Source organism: Diaphorina citri, unplaced genomic scaffold (assembly GCF_000475195.1).
Source record: "Diaphorina citri unplaced genomic scaffold, Diaci psyllid genome assembly version 1.1 scaffold399, whole genome shotgun sequence".
NCBI lineage: Eukaryota > Metazoa > Arthropoda > Insecta > Hemiptera > Psyllidae > Diaphorina > Diaphorina citri.
The window spans coordinates 135,347-144,344 of NW_007377834.1; the positions used below are offsets into that span (position 1 = coordinate 135,347).

Sequence of the window (8,998 nt, forward strand, 5' to 3'; positions counted from 1 at the left end):
TTTTAATGACTATTAACTTAATGATAAATATTGAGGATCAAATTATGAAATCAGATTGCAATGAAGTTGACTAGCAGTTATAACATTATGTCTAAATGCATTTTCCAATACGACTTCTCTCGTTTTCATCTTTTTAGTCCTAATAATCGGATTTCATAGTTGGACCCTTCAAACCTGATTTTTCCCCACATATTAAAACCAAAGACCTACATAATAAATAGTTTTGTAATGTACCTCCCAATGTATTTTGTATAGTTCATTCTAGTTAAAAACAAGTTCATGATAGACATTCATTACCTTCTTTATAAATATTTGAATTTTGGCTTTCTTCAAAATTCTAGCTTTAACTTAAAGAGTTTTAGAATTGGTTCTTGGGATTTATTTAATTATGCAATGCGCCATACACGGTGGGGCTTTACCTAGTTTTGAACCAGATCATAGGTACCTACATTCATGTTACTCTCTACCATTATACCTAGTAGTCAAACTTTCAAACATTATGTAATATTGTGTGGGATTTGATGCCTTGACTGGAATTCGAACCCGCGATCTCCTAATTATCAGGCGAACACTTCAAAAGGAGATATCTGAATAGACGAATAGACATACATATCTACCTTTCTGTATAGAAATACATAAATGGTATTGATAGTAAGTAGGTAGATGATGAAAATGTACTCACTGAGAGTTAAGAACAACAATTAGTAGGTAACCATTACGAATTTGAGATCAAGAAAAAGTTGGTAAAATAAATCATCCTAACTAAATAGTCCTTTCCTTTTTTTTCCTCTAAGACGGCCACCCGTCTAGATAGCAACCACGCTCATCCGCTCAATATCGGCTAATCACTAAGGACAAAGCGCTTTTGTAATGAACAAGGTCTTGAAACCCTGACATTTGAACAATTAGAAAATCGAAATTGGTTCTTGAAATCTAATTTATCTACTAACATGCTTATCATAGCTAAGTAATGAATTAAAAAAAAATATTAAAACTTACATTCCGCTCAGCTTTAGATTTTATTTAATTGTGCTTTAAACTAAAATAGCTTCTTTTATGAAATGGTGCACACCTAACGTACAGATTCCAAAGCATTGTGTGTTGTTACTCTTTAGCAGATTACTGTTATTTCTTGTTTTCGTTATTTCTTTTAGATACAATCTTGAAGATTTCACATGAAGAAAGAAAAAAAAAAGTCGCTCCATCAAGCACTTTGAGGTTGACAGTTTGGCAAAGCATTTTCCTAAATTACCACATTGACAGTGTGTGCAAAAGATGTCTTTTCTAGTAGTTTCTGTTTGTTATTTCTTCGTTTTTGTTAACTATTAGTATGTAGTACGATTCTAAATCGATGGGTGACGTTCGAACAGGGCAAATTTTATGGCTTTCTCTATCTTGCCTTTACCATATTTTTATAATCTTCTTTTTTCAATCTTTGATCTATTTCTTTCCTATATTTGTTATTACTTTCCCCTTATGTCTTCTTCTTTATCTTTTCTTTTTAATTTTATCTCTCACATCTCCGCTGATCTCGTCCATCTATGTTGCCCTGTTCGTTCTGCAATACATAACGTCCCCATTAACCTGTTCGTAATACAAGTATCAATTCGATGCTTCACTTTTATTTCTGTAGATATCATTCTATCTACTCTTCCTAATATGTTGTAGGCTAAATGTAAAATCAGGCTTTATAAATAGCATCGGCACTTTGAAATCTAAAATCAGACATTATCGTACATATTGAGGTTGACAGTTTGGCAAAGCATTTTCCTAAATTACCACATTGACAGTGTGTGCAAAAGATGTCTTTTCTAGTAGTTTCTGTTTGTTATTTCTTCGTTTTTGTTAACTATTAGTATGTAGTACGATTCTAAATCGATGGGTGACGTTCGAACAGGGCAAATTTTATGGCTTTCTCTATCTTGCGATCGTGCCTCTTATCATATTAATTTTTATAATCTCTTTAATCTTTCATCTATTCTTTCCTATATTTGTTATTCCTTCCCCCTTATGTCTTCTTCTTTATCTTTAATTTTATCTCTCACATCTCCGCTGATTTCGTCCATCTATGTTGCCCTGTTCGTTCTGCAACTGATGGGTGACGTTCGAACAGGGCAAATTTTATTTCTTTCTCTATCTTGCGATCTTGCCTCTTATCATATTAATTTTTATAATCTTCTCTTTGATCTTTCATCTATTCTTTCCTATATTTGTTATTCCTACCCCCTTATGTCTTCTTCTTTATCTTTAATTTTATCTCTCACATCTCCGCTGATTTCGTCCATCTATGTTGCCCTGTTCGTTCTGCAATACATAACGTCCCCATCATCCTGTTCGTAATACAAGTATCAATTCGATGCTTCACTTTTATTTCTGTAGATATCATTCTATCTACTCATCCTAATATGTTGTAGGCTAAATGTAAAATCAGGCTTTATAAATAGCATCGGCACTTTGAAATCTAAAATCAGACATTATCGTACATAGCGCCGGTATTTAAAATCAAAGATCAGCCTGATTTATTTTGGACTTAATGCAAAGCGCATTAGATTTAAGTTGCTTATGATAGGCCTCACAATAAGTTCATTCTCTTTGCAAAGGTTTTCTTTAGCAGTGTAGTCTGATTTGAAGAAGATAATTCTGATTAACAATCAACTAACACTAAATCTAAAATCTGTGCAAACTGCATTTCGATTTAACTTTAAATATAATTTTATTTATTAATTTACGTTATTTATTTAATACATTAACTTTTGGTTCCTATCTCTTTGCAAAGGTTTTCTTAGCAGTGTAGTCTGATTTGAAGAAGATAATTCTGATTAACAATCAACTAACACTAAATCTAAAATCCGTGCAAACTGCATTTCGATTTAACTTTAAATATAATTTTATTTATTAATTTACGTTATTTATTTAATACATTAACTTTTGGTTCCTATACTACTTTAATTAATTTTTTGTACAGTAGTCATTTTTTTTTTTATTTTAAGAAAGGTTTCAATATGGTCAGAAATGAGATTTTGGAATACTGCCGACTTAGAGTTTTTTGTAAATGCAAGTTCAATAATTTACCTTACTGAGACATTTGCGACGCAGGCGAAATTTTTCGAACGTCATCTACTTAAAATATGGTCCCCAAACATTAGATCCTTTTTTTATTAACACCTTTTTCGTAGACTATCATGAACTTACATTTCCACTCCACATGCAGTATTTTTTAATGAAAAACAGAAGACGCTAGTCCTGTGAAGGAAACACGTGGAAATAAGATTGGTGAAGTGTCTATTCCACCACGCAGCCCGCGGAATTCTAAGGAACTCGAGAGCCCAATGAAAGAAACTCGAAGCTCGAAACAAATCAAGGAGAAGGAAGAGGCGAAAGTCAAAGATAATTATACATAGCCGTTTTGTTATGCATAGATGTAACCCCTCTACCTTCTCTCTCGTAAAGCTGAGAAATTTGTGTATTAAGTTGCATTATTTATTATTATTTTGTATTATAATTGACTATTGAATTAATTAGAAAAAAAACCTATATAACTAAAAACAAAAATGTCCTCTTATTGTGTTTTTATTTCATATGTTCTTAATTCTTAGTGGGAGGTTAACTGATATCAAACTGCCAGTTAACCGATTTTGACATTTGGGAATAATACAGAGGCGCCTCTCTGTGCCACCATGGCGTGTCATGAGATTTTCTTAAGGGGAAGCTATAAAACCTTAAGTAGTGGACTAACCGTAAGTCCGAAATATTGGACATACGGTTAGCACGGTACGGACTTTCCAGTCCTGTATTGGTAGCACCTACGAAAAACATACAAAGGTACCAACAATTAGAAGGGAGGGGTAGTAAAAGAGAAGATTTAAAAAAAAAAAACGCATAATATATTTCGTGGCGAAAACCGGCTGCTTCATTGGACTTTCCATCGTAGACAATATTTCATTGGTGAAATCGCTTGCCTCGCAAGAAACGTCGAAATTTGTGGACTCGATTGTACCTACCATGGATTCAGAGTAAGGTGGAAAAAGTTTATTAGCTCTCCTACTTTTTCCAGCGGTACCTACACCTAGTCACCTCTCTAAAAATAAAGGAATAAAATGTAGGTAATAGTTATTTTAAGCACATTATTCGGTCCTTGGCCCACATGGCCTGACAAAAAATCTGGCATCGCACCGCTTTGCATCAAAATCTAGCTTCTTACTACACTCGAAATCTGGCAACACTGGTAAGCCGGCAACACGCGTTTTTGGTCATCTGGCAACACTGGTTTATTTATTTTTAATTTTTTGTATTTTCAAAAAAATTAAATTTTAAACCTTTATTTAAAGTTTGATTTAATTATTTAAACCATAAACCACACTAGGTTTAAGAAAAATCGGGCTTTTTCCCCATTCATAAGACAATTAAAAGACTATCATATACCTTGCTCATACCTACTTCACATTTTCTGTTGAAATAATGCAATGAATCCTGAATCAGATACTTTACCATACAACAGCTCATTCTATCCCTAAAGTCTGCCAAGAATAATTATTTCAAAATAATTAAAAGTAAGTACCTACTCTTATTTAACAATCTTCCTACCTGCTAATTATGGGTATTTGGCTGCTGCTTGCCACCTAAAGTTTCTGTTTAACAGAGGAAGGGAAAAGGGTTCTAGTATAGGGAATTGGAACTTATGTGTGCTACAAGCTGTACCAAAACAAAAGCTATAGTAAGTAGGTATTAACAACACCAGAAAAAATCACTATTGAAGGGAAAATGCTTTTGAGACTGTAGACACGTGGATTGATATATCGTCATTTTGTTGACAGGTAACTTCATAACACCACCAATATGACTACCAACTCCATCACTGAGCGGATTCGTCAGAACCGCTTGTTTGTAGATGACTGGTCAGTTTACGAGAAGCTACTCCTGGCTTCAGCTGTTTTGAAAAGTGGTGACCAAAACTGGGGATCTGTTTCTAAAATGATTTTGAATTTACTCAAATCTGAAAAGTTCATTGAGAAGAGACGTCTACGTTACTAGAACTTCGGCTCGAGAAGACTTTTCAAGAGTTTTGATAGAGGGGACTGTAACAACGGAGGTCTTGACTTTCCGAAAATCGAAGATAGGAAGACAGGATAGGAGAAAGCCAGCCGTTCCCAGACAAGTCTTTCTGAATAATGCTCTAAAACCAGTTCACAAGTTCTCAACGATTTTGCAGTTTGTATGTAAATCTGTTTGTTTCACAATAACTCCCAAACGATTTATCCAATTTGGATTAAATTTGGCAAACATGTTTACTTAGTAGAAGAGACGTCCAAATGACTGGTTCACACCAAAAGCCTGTAATACACAATACCAGATGTTGATTGAAACCTATGCAAAGGATTTACCAAGACGAAAAAAGCGAGATAAAAACTCAGCTGAGACAACTGAAACTCCTGTAGAGTTCATAGTCAAACAGTTGTGGATCTTGAGAATGGAAGAAATTGAAAAATTCTCACAGAAAGTGTTCAAGGAAAAAAGAGACGTCCAAATGACTGGTTCACACCGAAAGCCTGTAATACACAATACCAGATGTTGATTGAAACCTATGCAAAGGATTTACCAAGACGGAAAAAGCGAGATAAAAACTCAGCTGAGACAACCGAAACTCCTGTAGAGTTCATAGTCAAACAGTTGTGGATCTTGAGAATGGAAGAAATTGAAAAATTCTCACAGAAAGTGTTCAAGGAAAATGAAGATTTGGAAAAGCTAATCCGAGATATTCACCATGGAAAGTTGAATCAGCAAGATATTGATCAACATTATGAACGTCTTGAAAATAAACTTATCAACGAGGAGAAAGAAGCCATTATAGAGTATGAAGAAATGATGAGACAGAGAGAGGAAAAACGAAAATGTAAGTTCACTACAAACTTATAGGTACTTAGTTTGTCTATTTGTTTCACCAGAACTTCTAAGCTGTAATTCCAGTTTTGATCAAACAGAGAGACATATTTAATTAACACAAACATGACGGAAATTTGCTAATTAATATTGGCCCTTTGGGTTTAGGGGCTAGTAACTTAATGCATCATTTACATTATTTGATTTTTGTCTTCTGTTCTTCCAGTAATTGAAGCTAAAACTGATCAAACAGATAGACATATTTAATTAACACAAACATAACGGAAATTTGCTAATTAATATTGGGCCTTTGGGTTTAGGGGCTAGTAACTTAATGCATCATTTACATTATTTGATTTTTGTCTTCTGTTCTTCCAGTAATTGAAGCTAAAACTCCATTGGTGAGCAACGTGAACACCAGCCTGTACAAGACAGCCTTGGACAACAACGATGAGAAATCATCGTCCCCTACATCTCCTCTCCTGACATCTCTCCTTCAAAGTCCCTCTCGGTCATCCACCCCGATTATGTCCAACCTTCTCACAACTCCCACCCTGTCTAAACTACTTGAAACACCCAGTCTGCTGCAGAAGGAGCTGTCCAAACAAGTGACTCCAGTACCCACTACTGTGCCAGTACCTATGCCTTCACCCAACTCTATGGCTGTTCTTGGTATGTATAGGTTATGAGGAGGTTATTCAGATATCTTTTTCAAGAAAACTGAGCTAGTTTGATAGAGAAGGATCAAGAAAGATCTAAATCTTTTACACATCAACCTAGCCAGGTCCCTATTTATCACTGAAGTTAGGCAATGTTGGTTGGTATCAAATGCTGGGAATTGACTATCAGGTCATTTTCCTCCTCGCGTCCCAATATTTTGCGATGATGTTGTCTTGATCCGTGAGTTCTGGGCATGTCTGCATTCATGACAGCCTGTTGAGTGCAGAGGCAGTGTTAGGCAATGTTGCACATAATTGGTATCCACATGGGACCATCTGAGTAATCATTTGCTGCTCACTCAGATTTAGTGAAGTTAGCAGATATACTGTGATTTTAGATCCCCCCTCCCTAAAATAATAATAATCATAATAGAAATAAAACTTTGCTTTTTCAGAGGACATCAAAGCATCTCTCCCCGACTTGCCAGGTTCGGTATGTATGGTTATGAGGAGGTTATTCAGATAAATCTTTTTCAAGAAAACTGAGCTAGTTGGATAGAGAAGGATCGAGAAAGATCTAAATAACACATCAATCAAGCCAGGTCCCTATTTATCACTGAAGTTAGGCAATGTTGCACATGATTGGTATCCACATGGGACCATCTGAGTAATCATTTTTTCCTGCTATCTTTTACCAGGCTCACTCAGATTTAGTGAAGTTAAAAACACCAAAATCCTTGGCAGATATACATACAGTGATGTTAGACCCCTCCCTAAAATAATAATAATCATAATAGAAATAAAACTTTGCTTTTTCAGAGGACATCAAAGCATCTCTCCCCGACTTGCCAGGTGTGGACAAATCTGTCGTTGAAGAAACAGAGGACTTTGACGAGAAATGGTTTGACCCGGATTTCCTCAATATGAATAAAGAAGAGCTAGAGGGAACTCTGAATGCAAAGGCACTACTGGAGGTGCTAGGTGGAAGTGAAGAGGTGGGGATACCGGGACGAAATGATAGTGTGGAAAGTGATCTGATTCAAGAGGTAAGAAATAATACCTTGTTTATCCTGCTGGGATAGGACTGAAAAGTCTCTTTATCTAAACAAGTTTTATCCTAAACAGGAACAAACCCTACCTGTTTTTTAGTATAAAATCCGTCTCAGTGGGATTTTTTTTTTTTTTTTAACAACTGCTACATTCGACCTGTATGGTCTGTGTCATAACATGTCCATCCTGTAGTATGTCCCTCATCAGATGAGAGATGGGAGACACAATATAGAACTATGTACTTCCTATTTAGATGCTGGGTCAAGACGAGGACACAAGAAAGTAATCTATCGAAATACGAATGCAATTTTTTTGTCGGCTCCGGGATTCAAACCCAGGACCTTCTGCATTTGCAAGCAAGTGCTTTACCTATGGGCTAACCTTGCCCCCCTTTTCAATCAACTTAAAACTTGGTAATTCTCTGTTTCACAGGAAGTAATCACTCTGGATTTAGAAGACGATCCCATTGTAGAAGAAGTAGTCCTAGAAGATCACATCATTCAATCCGTAGAGGAAGCCATGGACACAGCTATCAAGACCGAACCCACCGCAAACCAAATGCTAGATAGTAGCATCATCAAAGAAGAACCTCTCGATACAAATAAGGAACTCAAAGTAGAGTGCCAACCAGAACAAGACACTGGGAATGCTGAAGTAGAACAGGAAGTTACGAATAGTGAACCAGTGATCACACCCAGAGAGGTGGAAAGGCTATCAAGACTGAACCCACCGCAAACCAAATGCTAGATAGTAGCATCATCAAAGAGGAACCTCTCGATACAAATAAGGAACTCAAAGTAGAATGCCAACCAGAACAAGACACTGGGAATGCTGAAGTAGAACAGGAAGTTACGAATAGTGAACCAGTGATCATCAAACCATTTGGTAATATTTCCATCGAACTTTGGTAAACTGATTGTTGGCGATGTAGTTCCCCGTGATTTGATGACCTCAGTCTTTGGGAATTCAACTGGTTTTAATTTCACTAGTGTAACAAGTCTAGAGCAAGTAGTGAGGGCTTCCGAAAGCAGAAATTAGGAAGAAATTAAGGAGAAGACGTCAAACAGAACGGAATGGAGAGCTGCCAACCAATCCTAGGATTGAAGAATATGATGATGTAGCAAGTCTTTGGGAATTCAACTAGTTTTAATTTCACTAGTGTTGCAAATCTTTGGGAATTCAACTGGTTTTAATTTCACTAGTGTAGCAAGTGCCATATTCTTAGCATCGGTAACTGATGTATATAGTTTCTCATTATCCTCACTCTCAGATTGAGTATTTGTTAGAATATCGGGCTCATAGATCTGTTGTGGTAGGCTAGCGCGATTTTTTTTAATTCTGTCTCATTTCGTCGTCTATTCGTTGTATATTGGTATAGAAGCAAAATTACAATATTATTACCTGACAATCTG

General features: G+C 36.0%; 1 protein-coding gene and 1 long non-coding RNA gene across 2 annotated transcripts; both read left to right on the forward strand.

The window, feature by feature from the left end:
• The first annotated feature begins 922 nt into the window (after positions 1-922).
• LOC113467081 lies at positions 923-2,008 on the forward strand. The gene is made up of 2 exons (XR_003391284.1): positions 923-1,218; positions 1,746-2,008. It is a non-coding gene; the product is annotated as an uncharacterized LOC113467081 (long non-coding RNA).
• Positions 2,009-4,304: 2,296 nt separating this feature from the next.
• LOC103508440 (bromodomain-containing protein 8) lies at positions 4,305-8,333 on the forward strand. Its single transcript, XM_026823041.1, has 7 exons — positions 4,305-4,550; positions 4,815-5,020; positions 5,307-5,460; positions 5,676-5,890; positions 6,256-6,549; positions 7,356-7,582; positions 8,019-8,333. Exons 2-7 carry the CDS (start codon positions 4,837-4,839, stop codon positions 8,331-8,333), a joined length of 1,389 nt encoding a protein of 462 aa, XP_026678842.1. The 5' UTR covers positions 4,305-4,550; positions 4,815-4,836.
• Positions 8,334-8,998: the final 665 nt, after the last annotated feature.

Bases quoted from the DNA above. Each gene is read 5' to 3' on its own strand.
- LOC103508440 (XM_026823041.1), top strand. From the start codon at position 4,837: ATGACTACCAACTCCATCACTGAGCGGATTCGTCAGAACCGCTTGTTT. The intron at 5,021-5,306 runs TACGTTACTAGA...AGAAGAGACGTC, and splicing joins GTTCATTGAGAAGAGACGTC to CAAATGACTGGTTCACACCA. The intron at 5,891-6,255 runs GTAAGTTCACTA...CTGTTCTTCCAG, and splicing joins GAGAGAGGAAAAACGAAAAT to TAATTGAAGCTAAAACTCCA.